This window comes from Macrobrachium rosenbergii, chromosome 2 (genome assembly GCF_040412425.1).
Source record: "Macrobrachium rosenbergii isolate ZJJX-2024 chromosome 2, ASM4041242v1, whole genome shotgun sequence".
Lineage (NCBI taxonomy): Eukaryota > Metazoa > Arthropoda > Malacostraca > Decapoda > Palaemonidae > Macrobrachium > Macrobrachium rosenbergii.
The window spans coordinates 43,708,013-43,725,512 of NC_089742.1; the positions used below are offsets into that span (position 1 = coordinate 43,708,013).

At 36.3% G+C, this 17,500-nt stretch overlaps 2 protein-coding genes across 2 annotated transcripts in view; both read left to right on the forward strand.

Moving 5' to 3' along the window:
* LOC136849745 (uncharacterized) overlaps positions 1 to 17,500 on the forward strand; it is a 109,803-nt gene that overhangs the window by 69,902 nt on the left and 22,401 nt on the right. The gene's annotated exons all lie outside the window — the stretch shown is intronic.
* On the forward strand, positions 1,660 to 2,454 carry LOC136842901 (uncharacterized). The gene has a single exon (XM_067110824.1). It carries the CDS (start codon positions 1,660 to 1,662, stop codon positions 2,452 to 2,454), a length of 795 nt encoding a protein of 264 aa, XP_066966925.1.

Below are 17,500 nucleotides of genomic sequence, written 5' to 3' on the forward strand. Positions count from 1 at the left end.
TAGCTTTCATTATTGTCTCGTCTTGACATGTTTTCTTTATAATTTTCATTTTGTAACTATTCCAGACACCCTATTGAAACAGAACACGAAGAGGAATGCGTGAGCAGTGTACTGTTAATAACATTAGTCTCACTTAGGAAGGTAATTTAGCCAACTTTATTGCGACGAAATCACGCCTTGTGTTTGTTCGTAACATTTCTTCATACAATGTTTTTTGTTGATCGTTTGCTCTTATTTGAAGCTTAATGTTCTAGCAACCATTACAATGTTTCGCTAAATGTGTTCGCTTATTTGAAGTTTAATGCTCTTGCAGTCATTGAATTTTTTGCTAGTAGTGTTCTTTATTTTGAAGAGTAAAGTTCTTGCTATCATTAAATTGTTTTGCTAATGGTATTTGCTTATTGAAGTTATAATATTTCTCGAGTCATTGCTTTGCTAACCGTATTCTCCTATTTGAAGCTTGAATGTTCTTGCAATCACTGAATTGTTTTGCTGACAGTATTCTCTTACTTGAAGTTCAAAGCTCGTGCAAGCATTATTCTTTTCTTCAAAGGCACCTCAACTAACCGCCTTTCGATAAGCACAGACTTCATACTTCGCAGTTTTTCTTGGTTACTTAGCAACAGAGATGCATACCATCAGTCAAGATTACTTCGGTCAATATTCGCTTAACTCGTCGCTGCCAACGGCACTGACATGAAAAGAATTGTATATGTCGTTTTATTATCGTGAAGCCAGTGGATTTATTGCTTCGGCGTAATGGGGCCCAGACCACAGGAATGTTTGCTCGTCGCAAGCAGAGCTGTTTTTTTTTTTTGCAATTTGGTAATGAACGTATGAAATTTGATAATGAATGTATGAAAGAATTGTTTGCATTCTGACATAAAAATAAGTGTGCTTTGAGAATGCAGAAACCCTGTTTATTGAGAATATGTTTAGCCTTGTTCTAAGGGAGTTCTTAACCAAAAAAAGCTAACTGCACTTTTTTGTTCTTGACAACCGCTTCCACTGGACGCGAGGAAGAATGTTTGAATTTAATTATGCAAAGTAAATATGCTTTGTAAAAGTAACGGATGAGCGTTTACACAGAACACCTAAGCCCAATTCCAAGGGATCACTGACACGAATAAAGCACTTAACGGGCGGTCTTTGGCGACGGGTCACTCGTCAGGTAGTGTGCTAACGGGCAGCTCAGTGCCAAGACAGGTGGTTGTGGTAGAGGCATCCGCCCGGAACCGCTGCGTTGGTCGACCGTCGCGACACTTGACGTAACTGACGTATGAGTGTTCTCTTCATTTGTGAGCGTGTGCTCTAAGGAAATGTCCCTTGCTTTCAACATTCCGTTTAATCGTCCGGTGATTTGTTATCAGATTTGAAAAGAAAAGTAAGCAATGTAACCTAGGAAAGAAAATACAAAAGAAAATACTTCATTTTGTTTTCATTTGGTGCTGTTGGTTGCGTCGTTTGAACAAGAGAAGTGATTTTCCATCAGTAACATTCGATGGAAACTTTCACCGTGACACATTAAGCATGCGCTGAGTATTTGACTGCTTGCCCGAAAAGACCTTGTGCGTCTGACCCTCTTCAGAGACACTCTTGATTCTGTAACATTTTATACCTTTCTGGAATACCAGTCACGTCGGATTGTTAAAAGAGACGATGCCAAAATCAGGGAGAGGAAAAGGGAGAGGGAGAGGGAGAGGCCGAGGTGAAGGAAGGAGAGGGAGGAGTATGTCTCCACCCCGCCGGAGGAAAGATTCCGTTGACACCTATGATTTTTTCGAAGACGAAGAATCTGCCAGACCAGGCTCCTCCAGGACACCTCCTTGGGGTAATTTTTCCGACATGGCAGACGACGAGTCCTCACTTCCTCCTTCCAGCCCTAAATTTAACCGAAAAGGTCGAAAGGTACCCATGGACGACCTCCAGAGATCCTATGACTTTGCCAGAGACGAGGGTGAGAGGCAGAAACTGCAGAGTGAAGTGGAAAAGTTAAAAGAGGAGGAAGAACAGAACAGAATTATGGAAGCAGGCAGAAACAGGAAGAATGTGGGAAGGGGGATCGGCAAAGGCGGAAAAAACCGTGACAGGGCACTGGCCGAAATAGATGTGGCCCTAGGTAGGACCATATCTAGGACCGATTTTGACGACCCGCCATCACCGTCACAGAACAGTAGCAGCCCGAAGTCACAGAACAGTAACAGTCAACAGTCACAGAACAGTAGCAGCCCGAAGCCACAGAACAGTAACAATCAACAGTCCCAGAACAGTAGCGGCCCGAAGTCACAGAACAGTAACAATCAACAGTCACAGAACAATAGCAGCCAGAAATCACAGAACAGTGTGAATCAAACGCCGCTGAACAGCAGTAATCTGCAGTTACAAACCAGTAGCAATCAACAGTCACAGAACAGTAGCAGCCAGAAGTCACAGAACAGAATTGAACAGCAGTAGCAAACAGAAAATCAACAGCAGAACAGTAGCAGCCAGGAAATAGAACTAAATGCCGCTGAACAGCAATACACAGAAATCAACAGTCACAGAACAGTAGCAATCAACAGCCGCAACATAGTAGTAGTCAGCAATCACAGAACAGTAGCAATCAACAGCCAAAATACAGTAGCAATCAACAATCACAGAACAGCAGCAGTCAACAATTACAGAACAGTGGCAATCAAGAATCAAAGAAAAATGGCAACAAACAATTACAGAACGAAAATGCTCAAAACGCCGACAAGAAAGAAATCAGCAACAAAAAACCCATTGAAGTGAGCCAAAAAGTACCCTCTGGATCGCCTTCTCCATACCAGTAAGATATACATCATCATCACTATCCTTTGTCGTTTTTATGTCAGGTTATTGTGTCACTAGGGATTGTCACTCTCCTTTCAAATTCTCGACACCTCGGTTTTAAGCTCATTCAGCTTTGCTAATTTTGTAGTAAGCATTTCTTATAGTTTACTCCTCTGTTCATAAGTCTGTGTTTGCCTTCTTTTTAAAGGTATATTTACCATAGCAACTTTCGGAGACCATCCTCTCTGCCTTCAATTGGTCCATCACTTGGGATCCTTTCAAATACAGTTTATAGTTTTCTTTAGAAACTTGGACTTCAGTGCTATAGCAGGCTTTGCAAATAAGTACCTTATATTTCTTTTTCAGTACATGATATGATGCATATTTATCTAAGTTTAAGTTTGAATTTCTTGTAGGTATTAATCACCGGCCAACGACTATGGCTCATTTTGTCAGGATTTTCTAAAAGAGAACGTCGCTCAGTGAGAATTCGAATCAACTCCCAATCGTTGCAGTATTACCAGTTGAGTTCAGTTTGATAGAGCATTTATGTAGCGAATATCAACAATGCAATTTCGAGTGGCAGACGAACGTGCATTGCTGCTCCCGAGTCACGACAGACACGGCTTGGCTGGTTTCTCTCCCTGTGGGAATATAAGATGGACACTCCCCCATCTCATGTGCCCGGATAAAAAAAGAATGGATTGATTCTAAGATTAATTTATAAAAAGACAGCTACAATTTGCAACTTAGGCCAAATTCGTTAAATGATTGTCAAATTATTATTATTATTATTATTAATTATTATTATTATTTTATTATTATTATTATTATTATTAAGCCTCCCGCGGTTGCGTGCAGGGATAGGTCACATTTAGGTCCGATAACCACCAGAGTAAGTGGAGCTCTCTCTCTCTCTCTCTCTCTCTCTTGTAGGGGTTAGCACTGTCAGTGTACCTTCTAAGTGGGCAATATAGGCATTATTTGTTGCCTTGCAGTCTTTCCAGGCCCTGGCTGCAACCTCCTTTCTATTCTTTCACTGTACCTCCGTTCATGTTCCTGTTCTTCTATCTTACTGTCGACCCTCCCAACAATTGATTTTCAAACTTTTCACTGTCACTCTGTTTCAGCGCTGAATGGCCTAGTTACCCCCAGTGCTTGGCACATGTATGCCTAAAATCTATAAATCTCTCTCTCTCTCCTCTCTCTCTCTCTCTCTCTCTCTCTCTCTCTCTCTCACACACACACACACACACAAAACGTTTCTTCCGCAAATTTCATCTCTAGAATGGTGGACCCCATAAATAACACGTTCCAACTTGAAATTATTTGAGGCCTCTTTTGAGCAGTTCATAGTATAATGAAATTAGCCATTGCTTGACTAAAGAGTTGTGGAAATATATTTAATTGCAAGCAGAAATGAACCACTTCAATTAGTTATTAACAAACTAGGTAGGAATGGAGATAACGTAAAATACGTCGAGGTGCAATACAATTTCGTTCATGACGACATACTACGCATGATGAACATTGCACGAGACCTACATGAGTTCTTTACACATTACATGACATGGATTGCCGTCTGGGTGCAATATATTTTAGTTGTAAATCAAGACATGAAATACATTCTAAGTTCAGCGTGCAGCATAAAGTACACTGTATATAAATGCAAAATAACATGTAGTATATGTAAGGTGTAATTGCAGGAAATACATTCCAATAGAATAAAAAGAATCCCCTTTTTTGGCACAAAATACATTCCAGGTGCCGTAAAAAATTATATTACTTTTTTAGAAGTGTCTTACAGCACCTAAAATGCATTGCAAGACACATACTACATTCCGGGTGTAATGCAAGATGCAAAATACATGATAATTATATTACGGAACAAGAAATACATTCTGTATGGAGTGCAGTACTAAAATACATTTTCGCCACCCTCAAGACCTAACATGAATCGTGAGTACAATACATAATATAAATATATTCTGGGAGCAATATGCAAACAACATACAATTCTTCTTGTATTTTAATAATTTACTTACAGTTTTATCTATTTATTTATTAATTTAATTTATTTTTCCTTTTTCAGTAAGGGACTTCTTATTTCTGTATTTCCCATTACCTTCTGTTACTTCTTTCAGACGAACACCTTATCCATTTGGAAGCTTGGATTTCAAGTCAGTGTCCCCTGTGGGCTTGTTCCAAATGAAATGTGTCTATCTTCTGAATAATAATAATAATAATAATAATAATAATAATAATAATAATAATAATACACACACACACATTTCATGCCCAGTAAGGGTGTAAAACAGCACATTTTAGATCCACTGCAAGGCGCAATCCAGATTTTTCGCTCTTTTCTTTCAGAGTCGACTGGAAAAAAAGAAAGTTTCTGGTGAGGCTGAGTCAGGAAGAAAGATTTCCTAGAACCAAGATCGATGTGAAATTTCCTTCCCGTAACAGACACGAAGCCACTGGTTTATTTCAAAACGAAATTGTCATTAACATTGTTATTCTGAAGGGAAGCGGGGGGACAACTTTTTTTCATAAATTTATATACTCATCCAGTTGAAAACCAAGTTGAAAGAGGAAGGCAGAGGGGAATAAACTCTGTCAAGGTTTTATACACTCATAAACTTGGTAGGGGGGAAGTGCCGTCAGTGCAATTCACGTGGTGCACTGTAGGCACTACTTAAGGGTCTTTGCAGCGTCCCTTCGGCCCCTAGCTGCAACCTTTTTTCATTCCTTTTACTGCACCTCCGTTCATTTTTTTTTCCATCTGACTTTCCACCCTCGCAAACATTGATTGTTTCATAGTGCAACTGCGAGGTTTTCCTCTTGTTACACCTTTCAAACCTCCTTACTGTCAATTTCCCTTTTATCGCTGAATGACCTCATAGGCCCCAGCGCATGGCCTCTGGCCTAAATTCTATATTCTATTTTGTTCTATACACTCATAAAGTTCCCAAGCTGGTATGGAGGCAGTGAGTAGAACTTCATAAATATGAAAAAAGAACCAATAAAAGTATTCATCAAGAAGAATCTCTTGGGTCTTAGAATTTCAGAAATACTCTTATTAAATTCTCAGACCAAGAAATTCTCTCTTGATAAATAAGAGCTTTGATTTCGGACAGGCACTGTGGGACATTCCGGGCTCCAATGTCTTGGTTTCGGCACCTAGTAACATTATAATGCAAACATTCAGTCGAGGTGTCACTTGTGTCAGGGACTGCTATGTCAGCTAAATATTTGAGAATCCACCAACCATCAAACCACAATCATTCTTTCATTCGGTATGATGGATCTTAAGAAAGACTTAAATGCTTCTTTGAACTGTCAAGCACCATTAGGTTAGCATTTGTTACACTTCGTAATTGCTGTTGATGACTGATGAATATATATTATATATATATATATATATATATATATATATATATATATATATATATATATATATATATATATATATATATATATATATATATATATATATATATATATAGTATATATATATGTATATATATATATATATATATATATATATATATATATATATATATATATATATATATATTATGGATCTCTTCATTACTGGTAGTGTTCTGACTTGCCACAAAACTACGGACGGGCAGGCACTGCCTGTTAAGAACCCATTGTCTCCTCTAATCTAAGCAGTGAAATGAGGTATTTCTGCAGTTAGATGGCTATGGTACAACCAGGCTACTTGGTGGGGTCACCAGCTTCATCCCAAAGACTAGTTAATAACTGAAGGCTTACACTTAGTTATTCATGTGGAAAAGGTCTATTTTGAAAATAAATATTTCGCTGTGCTTTCACAAATGGGTATTTTATTACTTGCAATCTTGTATAAATGTAATGAATTTATGAATGAGTGGTTAAGCAATAATAATAATGAATATAATAAATACTTGTTATTAGTGTCTTTCATTACCTTGGCTTTCATAGATCATGTTTTATGAAAGAAAACTTCAGCCAGTAATTACGTTTTGCGAAGATTTGTCCTCAGTTGTTGGAAAGAAACTAAAAAAAAAAAGTTCACGGAAATTTTTGAGTGTTTGACGTCTGTCATTCTTTTATGAAACATCGCCCACCAACTTTTTAATACCTGCAGAATGCTTTATCTTCACTGCTCACCGACTGCCTGCAATCGCGTCCAATCCAGAATTGACTTTCCTATAATAATTTCGAAGTTCACAGATTTATGGTTTTATTTTAATACGAGTCATATTAGGCTGACAATCCTCTTGCAAAATCCAAAACTCAAAGACAGGAATAAATAGGAGGGAAGATGAGTGGGCGTAACCCATGGAAGAAACGATATACATTGAAGATCGTATCAGGGAACACAAGCAGGGAGAGATTTCTGAAGCTTGGTAGCAGAGGCAGGGAAGCGGTCACGGATTTCACAGTCCGAGAATTTGATCGTCTTGTATTGCATGTTGTACATGCACTGAGAATTTAGTTAAATTTTCTGAACTGCTTAGTTGCTTTGAGTCTCAAAAATCTACACCAGGCTTATATCCTTTTAACGCCTTACCACACTGACAGTCTGCTTTCAGACAATGACCCTTTCTGTCATAAGGCTGCAAAAACCTAAATTGATCTACAAGTATGCAGATCGTATAGCCACACGTGGCCAGCAACGTCGTCCTGAAAGTCAATACTTAGAAACTTGCAACAGAACTTTGGAATTTATTGTGAGCGTTAATGACTCGCAAAGAGATCTGAGAAGCCAGCAGGCTACAGCGCGAGTTATATCCACGCGTCCTCAGATTGCATATACTACGTGATAAGTGTTGATCCATCAACTTACTTTTCTTTTAAGAGGCAGTTCAGCTGCCTGGCCTAGGAAAGGGCAAAGGGCCTTAGGTTACAAGTTTCATTAGCCTTTGTACTTGGGAAGGAGAGAAAATTAACATTGTCTATTCTCCGCGCGGGTATAAGATTCTCACTTCATTTGTTTCCTGTTAGGTAAAATGAACTTTTTTCCCATCTATAAAAACTTGACAACAGTATTTTAACGATTACGCTCCATTTTCGAGACACCCGCTAGCGAAATTATTTGAATGAATGACGTTATATGAGTATCAGACCAACGCTAGTAATGAAGTTGATCCCTTTGTTATTTCTTGAATTATTCCATCCAACAAATCTTAGCTCCTGTTTTCTATTAACGGACTTTTGGTTTCGTGTTATGCGTTATGCGAACTTGAAAATTTTTGTTTTTTAGATAAGTAATTATAACAAACAATGATTGTCTGTGAATTGTGACGCAACATTCCATTTCCTAAAGGCTTTTATTTTGCAAATAACTGATTTACAAACTAGACTGAGGTAAGAGGTACGATAGGTATAAGATATTTCTGATAGGTTGATTAAAGACCCACAAACAATTTATGACCCCCAGTTGTCTGAAATTAATTTTTGCCTTTTAGACAGTTTTGTTTTCATTCACAGTTACTCTACCTTAAAGAAGGTAAACGTATATGCCAATAAGTGGTAACTGTATTACAATACATTCCATAACAATGCAAATGTTTGTTCACTTAGAAAAAATAATAAAGACAACAGCCACACATAATAAAGAGGATCTTCATCTTTCACTGATGAAATTCATTCACCAAAGAATAAAATATAAAGTCAGTCAGCTCAGTGGTTTGGTTAAACTAAGATATACTTTTTTTTTTTTTCCTTCTGCGTTACCAAAGCAATACTAATGACGTAGATCATAGCACGGAAGCCTAGTCGCCTCCGAATTTAGTGTTATGCTCAAAACTGGTTCAACCCTCTCTTGCACACAAGGCCATGGAGAATTCCATGGAGCATAGACCAATGTTCAGGAAAGTGAACCAAGGTTAGTCTTCCTTAGTGACAGGGGGAAGAGGATTTTCAGGAAGATGTTATTTCGTTATCCCATCTGGGTTGTGATGATATAGCACCGACGTTGGGTTTAGGCCTGGATGCGATTCCGAAAGGGAGTAATCCTGTGGCCTAAATGCTGTGCTTCATCCGTGTGATCTTGGGGAATTTTTTCTTCGGGACTATTCTTGTCGTATTATATATATATATACATATATATATATATGTTATATATATATATATATATATATATATATATATATATATATATATATATAATCTAGTCAAGCTTAATACACAGATATTTTATGTAATATTTATAATACACACAATTATATATATTGACACAGCCACACACACACACACACACATATATATATATATATATATATATATATATATATATATATATATATATATAATATATATATATATATATGTATATGTGTATGTGTGTATATGTGTGATATATATAAAAAATGTACTGCAAAACTGTACTAATAGGTAATATATACTAATATATTAATATATATATATATATATATATATATATATATATATCTATATATATATATATATATATATATATATATATACATACATATATATAAAGACTAGTAACTCATTAATACCGAATTCACCGTAACTTGAGAACATGATTTAATCAAAGGGAATTATATAAGGAGCAGACTGACTTCATGTTAGGTGTCCTTTATCGTTTTTATTTAGTATATATTTCTCTTTCGTACTTTATTCTGTACTTAATTTATTTTTCGTATTTGGATACTTTCCCTGTCGGAGCTGTAGCATTCGGCATTTATCATTTAGGTTGGCCCTATTTGGCAAGTATTAAGACCTAAATACTTTTAGGTTTATCATGAGAGAATGACTTAAAGGGCTAAAAGCCATTCAGCTGGAATATTTTTAAGCCTAACTGTGTCTTTTGGTGTAAGTTATTAATAAATATAGAGAAGATATTTATTTAATATATGAAAGCATATAATGATCAAGAACATACATGCATATATATATATATATATATATAGCAATATATATAACATAATATATATATGTAAATACATGCATATATATATATACATAATATAATGTATATATATAAATATATACATATGCATATATATATATAAATATATATATATATATATATATATATATATATATATATATATATATATATATATATATATGGAGATGTGTCATTAATTTTCATGAAGGCTACATACATTACAACACATATATTTTTTTGTGCGTGTGTGAAAACTAATGACATAACCTATATATATATGCATATACATTATATATATCTATATATACATGCATATATACATATTTATTTATATATATATATATATATATATATATATATGATTATATATATATATTATATGATTATCACTTTACGTGATTCATTTATCAATTGACAGTGAAATAAGAAACGGGGTGTATGACCTACACCCTGTTTGCTTATTTTTCACTCAGATGATATATATATATATATATATATATAGCATATATATATATATATATATATACGAGTTATATATATATATATATATATATATATATATATATATAATTTATATATATATATTATACATAGAATTTGGCCAATTATGAAAGTGGTCCAGAAATCTGATGATATTATTCATTTAAAAATACTGGAGATAAAACGATACAGAATCACTGCATTACCTTTCAACATCAAAGAGCATTCTCTGAAGACACCATATAAAGAAAAAAAAGGCACGATGTGACTAAAAAGACGATGGTTATTATTTAAACACCCTTTGAAATGTGTAGTTTCATTTATGATTAAAAAGCCCGTAGAAATGCAGTCTTGATAAAAACGGCAGGAGTGTAGACATTTACTGATGATTCAGAGGAACTGCAGCAATGTAGAACTGTAGCTATGAGAGAAATAATAGAATTGCCCTCAATTTGTTTAAATTGGCTTGTTCGTGCAAAACAAAAAAGCATATCGAGATTAGGACAATACAGTGTTTATAAATTTCAGTGCTACCGTCTTACAACAACCCTGATCCATCAGGTTGTTGATTGCATAGAACATAAGGAAGCAAGAATATAAAACTGACAGTTATCTTTTATAATAGATAGTATATTTGTCTTCTTCAAGTGATAATGTATATCATAATGATGGATAAATGTAAGATAAACAAGTGAAAATGATGTTAAGGTATTTCTGACGAGGTGATTATGTCATGAATCCATGACATAAATTGTCTTGGCAAAGGATTTGCTGTAAACACAAACGAGTTTTATAAGTAAGTGGCAACGATAATTGAGACCATCAAAGCAGTCGAATTTTCAATTACATTTTCTTTTAGATGGAGATACCCAAAAGCATGAATAACAAAGTTTAACTGGTAAGAAATGGGAGATTTATAAATATACATCTATTTAGTGCAGTGCCCAGTGAGTTTCAGATGAACCTTATCTTCCTCACTTATTACCCTGAAGGGGGTTAATGCCGTCAGTGCTCCTCATGCGGTGCACTGTAGGCATTACTTAAGGTTCTTTGCAGCGTGCCTTGGCCCCCATTCATTCCTTTTGCCACATGCCTCGTTCATATTCTTTCTTCCATCTTACTTCTCTCCACCCTCTCCTCAGCAGTTGATTCATAGGTACGACAGCTGCGAGGTTTTCCTCCTGTGTATACCTTAAAACCTTTTACTGTCAATTTCCGTTTCAGTACTGGCTGACCTCATAGGTCCCAGTGCCTTGTCGGCCAAATTTATATCCACTTCTTTCGTTTTGTAATTCTAAGAATTACTTTAAGTAAAACTTTTTGGCTTTCTCTGTTCCTTATATATATGCAACCTGTCTTTTCAAAAGGTGTATTTCACATGGCCTAAGAAGAGAAGTCCTTAACTTCTTTATTTCTTGTGACGCAAAGTTTGGTTCTTGGGAGACTGGTCTCTCTCGGTCTCTTATGAAGAACTTGGGAATACGGAAGTTATAGTAATGTAACGCAAATTATTATAGTATATCTAACAGGAGCATCATTCGTCGTGACTCTGGTTATGGATGGTCCATTCTACCTCATCTGCTGGCCTCTAAGGCCTCATTGAAACCCGTTACCTCCCTCACCAAACTTTTATAGCCTAAATTAAGTTTCTTAGCACTGATTTTAGGGATGTGTCATCAACCCAATAGAGGGTTCATGAAAAACTATCTTTTTAAACAGTTAAGAGATTGGTGGGCTAGTAAGCCCAATACGGAGCTGAAATTATAAGAAGACGGGAGCTAATTTATTTTTCGTAAATGCCAGAGAACCTCCTCTTAAAAGAAGTATTTAAGAATTCAGGTAAAACCGAAAGTCAGAGAAATCCACATTCTGGAAGTGAACGGTGCGGAAGACTGGCCAAACCGGGGAACCGTGGAGTTAACGACTCCCACGCAGTATCAGCGTGGTAAACAGGGTTGACCTTGTCTTCGGAATACGCTGTTGAAACGAACTCCTGCACTACACACCTCTGCAGTCTACGTCTTATAGACCAGCCTTCTTACCGAGCGTTCTAGAGACGCTCATGGCACGCTTGAGGTGACAGAAGACTGTCGCACTGCGTTTCATTGTCTCAGTTTACGTGTTGACTTTATAGGGCAGTAAACGCGTGTGTTTGAGAATGTAATTTGTACATTTTGCTGTCATTGTTTCGTCTCCCTGCGAAATGAGTTTTGTCATTTCTTGAGCAGTAAATGGATACATGTGGAAAGAAATGAAGGATAATGGGAACTGAGGAGAGTAAAACGCGTCCGCTTGAGGATGTGCCGTGCTGTGCCTTTGCTGTGTGGCTTTTTGGTTGCTTAAGATATAAGTTTTAAAGATTGTTTTATTCTATGTGTGAATAAATGAATGCGGATATGAATAAAGGACCGCACAGCTCTAGGACAAGACTGAGCACTAGGTCTTACTTCGCCCTTCACTGCCTTCATTATATTCTAATTATTAAAGTTTACATTTACCTTATGCATGCTTACTTGCGTTAATGTTTCCACTTATAAACTGCTGTTATCACTCGTTAGCTTGTATCTAAGCCTCTGTGAAGACTTATGCTTACCAATGCTAATGGTAATTATTCTGCTTTTAGTTCTGTCTTTACTCCCTCTTTCTCACGTTCGCGATATTGGTTCTTGGGCCTTTCTGTGACCCGCTGCCTCTGTTATACACAGTAGTAATATCATTTACCTTGATAACTTTAGTCTTACCATGTCTACCCTTAACCATCTCTACTTGCAGTTTTAAAATTCTTTCACTAGTTGCTGCAGTGTCTCTTCATTATCTCTAAACACTGCGGAGTCATTTTGTTTCAGTAAAGATTATTGTTATTATTATTATTATTTTTTTTTACAATGTACGGTCTTTAAACTTACATTCAAACCTCCTCATTTATCCAGACCCTGTCTGTGATCTTTCAATTCACGATCAGGTGTTTCATATTGATTGTAATTAACATAACAATATAAAAATAAACGATCCAGTTTGCCACTGCATAAACCATTCTTGAGGGAATGTAGGTCAGTCCCTGAAGAGACAGCGCGACGTCTAGCGTCCCTTAATTACAGATGACCGAAATGATAAGAAAATGAGTTTCATGGCCGGGCTGGAGTTAACAGTAATCCACCATTATTACTTTTCAGTTTCGAAGCACGAGAGAAGGGTATTAATGCTGCTAAAAGCTAACTCAAGTATTTAAAACTTTCTGTTATTATTTTTTTAAGCATGCCAGGAAATTACTCCTAGCTGCGAGTGTTGAATATTCAGAAAACAAGGTTTTGCGCGGAGCAATTTAGGTATTAAGGTCAAAGGGTCCTTTTACTTACTTCCATTTGACCCTGACAAATGTCAATTACTCGCATGCCAATACCCGGCTCACTGCTTTGCTTTCATTAAGTGCCTTGAATTTTAATTACAAGAATCCAGTCTAGAGTCGTAGGTTTCCTTAAATAGTCTTATTGATTTTAGCGCAACTAGCCACTGCATTAGTCTTGCTGACGTATATCACTGCATACAGAAAATAGCTATCCCTATCCACCTAAATATTGAATTATCTTCGCATACTTAATTTTATGTATTTGTAATCATATTCCTTTTGTTTTTTCCTCTTTTTACACTTAGATATTGTGTTAGGTCTGTTTGTTCCATGCATGTTGCATTAACCCTGATTATGAGTGCACAATAATATTGGTATCTTCGGAGGTTGGTATGACAGTTGTTTTTCTCTACTAGTGGACCTCTCTCCTCTCTCTCTCTCTCTGGGTGTGTGTGTGTGTGTGTTTGTATTCTAGGCGTTTCTGTGTGTGTGTGTATGTATTCTATGTTTAAGATCCTAAGAGAAACAGAAGTTTTTATGTGTTTCGTTTTAGTTTTGACGTGCAGCAAACAATCTCTCTCTCTCTCTCTCTCTCTGAAGATTCCTAAGCCACTGCTCACAACGTCAGCATTTATGACATTATCGTACATCCCTTCTGGTCGTCCGAACTTTGCTATCGTACCTCCATTATGAAAGTCATCGTAGACGATATTTCCTCATTATCACCTCATAAGCGAAAAAGTGCCTCGTCTGGCGTCTGCATTATAAGGATTTACGGATGGCAGTCAGGGTTTCCCCTCATAGTATATAATATCAAGTGGTTTCTTTATCTGGTGTTTTTCAGGTTCACTTCTTGATAACATTCTAGTGGTACGATGAAATTTACGTTTCCTTTCCGTTCCGTTTATTTTTTATTTGTTTTTTTGCATTTTAGCAGGTTATTTCTTTACACACATGTTTATCTAAATGCCCATAAACATGTAGTATATAGTATATATATATATATATATAATATATGAAATATATATATCTATATAAATATAAATCATATATACTTTATCCTAGTAGTGTGCAACTCTTGAGAAAAAACATGAAAATATACACTGCTATATTAACCTTTCAACTGCTGAAGCAGGGTTGATCCTGCATGTCAGATCAGTCATTTAATAAACTGACTGTTTCCTTGGTATTAAAAAATGCTGCACTACCTGGACAGTGCTGCCCTGGGAAGCGTTAGTGACCTGAGATGGTAATGCAACCTTTTCTGCCCTAGGGAGCGTTACTTACTTGAGATCTTAATGCAACCTTGTCCCAAAGCAATGGCTGTCACAAATACCAAGTTAGTTACTTCTTGAATGACTGATAGTATGATAGTAAGACTACATAGGCATTACTGCCCCAATGAAGTGCCGTTAGTTTGGGATACCAAGTACACTACGTCCCAAGGTAGAGGAGCGCCTAGTTGACGGTTGAGGACATCTTGTTGGTTGTAGTGGCCACTAAATTGCCAGAGGTAACCATACTTTTTTCTCCTATAGATTCAGGAGAAAAAAACATTCTTTAAGTTGTATTTACTGACACCAAAGTGTCTAAATTGTCAGACCTGGTGTTTGTAATTTTTGCTAAAAAAAAGATTATATATATATATATATATATATATAATTTTATATATACATGAATATATAAATACATACATATTTTACATATTTATATATTATATATACATATATATATATATGTATGTATATATATACTATGTACATATGTATATATATGTATATAGTATGTTTATCTATGTACATATATATATATATATATATATATATATACAGGTTATATGTATATATTATATATATATTATATGTATGTATAGAGATATATATAGATAGATAGACAGATAGATAGATAGATAGATATAAGAAACATGCAGAGCAAACGGAGAGCAGCTCCAAGCAGAAAATTAAAAGAAAGACCCATTTGTCAATAACAGCCGTCCATACAAGTCCTCCTGTTAACCAAATGTCTTTCCAGAGCGCAAAAGCTTTGCTCTCCTTACATATTCATGAGGACTGCAGCCCTTGGAAAGGATTCTTCCACACTAGGGGCTGGAAGAAAGCGTTGCTGCCGCTGGAAATGCCAAAGCCACGTTTAAATTCAGCGAGGGTATTATGATTTTTTTTTATTGCTCCCTGGAAGTGATCTGAAGTATTTGTGTTGTTCTTTTATGAATAAAGAAGAAATTGCTTTGTGTTTATAATACATTTTTTGTTGCTTTCTAACATGCAAAACAAACACAAATGCGAACACGTGACAGTAACATACTAACCTTTCTGTAGCAGTGAATATGTATCTGGTAGTAAATTTTGTAGAATGGCATAAGGCTAAGTTTGATCCCAAGATATTTGTTGAGAATCCAATGACCAGCTCTTGTCTAGAAAACCTTCTCCGGCGAAACCCCCTCTCTCTCTCTATCTATATATATATATATATTCTCTCTCTCTCTCTCTCTATATATATATATATATATATATATATATATACATATATACATATATATATACAGTATATATGCATTATATATACATATATATATATAATTACACTTGTATTTAACATTCTTCCTCCTTATGCAAGGTACGGAAAAAAAGCTGTTACCCGTCTATAGATTTTTCACCGATTTCTCGGAACATACACTTCCAAGACGTTTGAAATAAACAGAGTAATCTTTTCTTTGAAGACATGATATTCAGTATTCCCTTTAAATGCCGAGTTCATTGCTACCTTGCTGGATATGACGTACCTGGTATTGGTGTTCCTTCATTTGCCTTGGAATTTCAATCAAATTTGTTGCAGTGATCACTCATTGACTCCGATGAATGGCGGGCCTCGTTGTGATCCGTTGCCGTTTGAATCGACCTCACATAAGTCGGTTGAAAGTTTCATTCGTGATTTTCAGTTTTCTGTAAAAGAAAACTATTGTGCCGTCCTCACTTTTTACTGTCCGCGCTTTTTCTGTCGCCCTCTGATCTTAAAAACTACTGAGGACAGAGGGCTGCAAATTGGTGTATTGATCATCCACCTCCAGTCATCAAGCATGGGCTGCGGCCCTCAGCCTCAATATTTTCATCTTGTATTTAAGGTTGTTATCCATGATCGTGCGTCGACACCGCTATAGGTGCCAACAACACATGTCATCCACCGGGCCGTGTGGCTGAAAGTTTCATAGGCCCGGCTGAGAGCTTCATGAGTCCCATGGTTGAGTTTCATACAGCATTATACGCTGTACAGAAACTGATTGCGCCAGGAAGAAACTTCGACATTTGTTACTTTTTTCATAGATTCTATATCTGAATGTGTCAGTCGTAAATTCCCACGGCTGCCTTGGCAATTGTGGTCAACATGCGAATTCTTCATTTTATTGTATTTGATTATGTCCGAGTTTTGGGTTACTTGTTCCATGGTTTTGTGTTTTTGTCTACATTTTTATGTAGTCTTCTTTTTTTTTTTTTTCAAAACCCTTAATAATCGAGTCTGATCCCAAGAGCATGACCATTTAAAACGAATTCCAGTTCTTCATCATTCATTTCTTTAGAAATGTACGAAAGGTTACAAGGAAAAAAAAAAAGAGTAAGAGAAAAGAAAATGGGAATAAGAGGAAATCGGAAGCCGGAGGAAAAGGAGGAGAACTTAAGAACACATGACTCCTTTCCTTGTGAAGAAGAGAAGGAAGAAACCCGAGAATACAAATAAGAGAGAGAAAGGAGAGGAGAACGAAGACTCAGAGCAAACAGATGACTTCTTTTTTTTTGTCGCAACTTCCAGCTTGTCATAATCAATCAGGAGACTTATCTTCTTTTTGAGGGCAACTGGCCAGAAGTTCAAGACCAATTTTGCTGGGCGGGGGGGGGGGGGCGGTCAGGCCAAAGATAGATGGTGTCCAATGCCTCTTGTGTCCATTTACTCCTCGA

What these genes read in the sequence shown, in the direction of transcription:
- LOC136842901 (XM_067110824.1), top strand. Translation starts at nt 1,660, where the DNA reads ATGCCAAAATCAGGGAGAGGAAAAGGGAGAGGGAGAGGGAGAGGCCGA.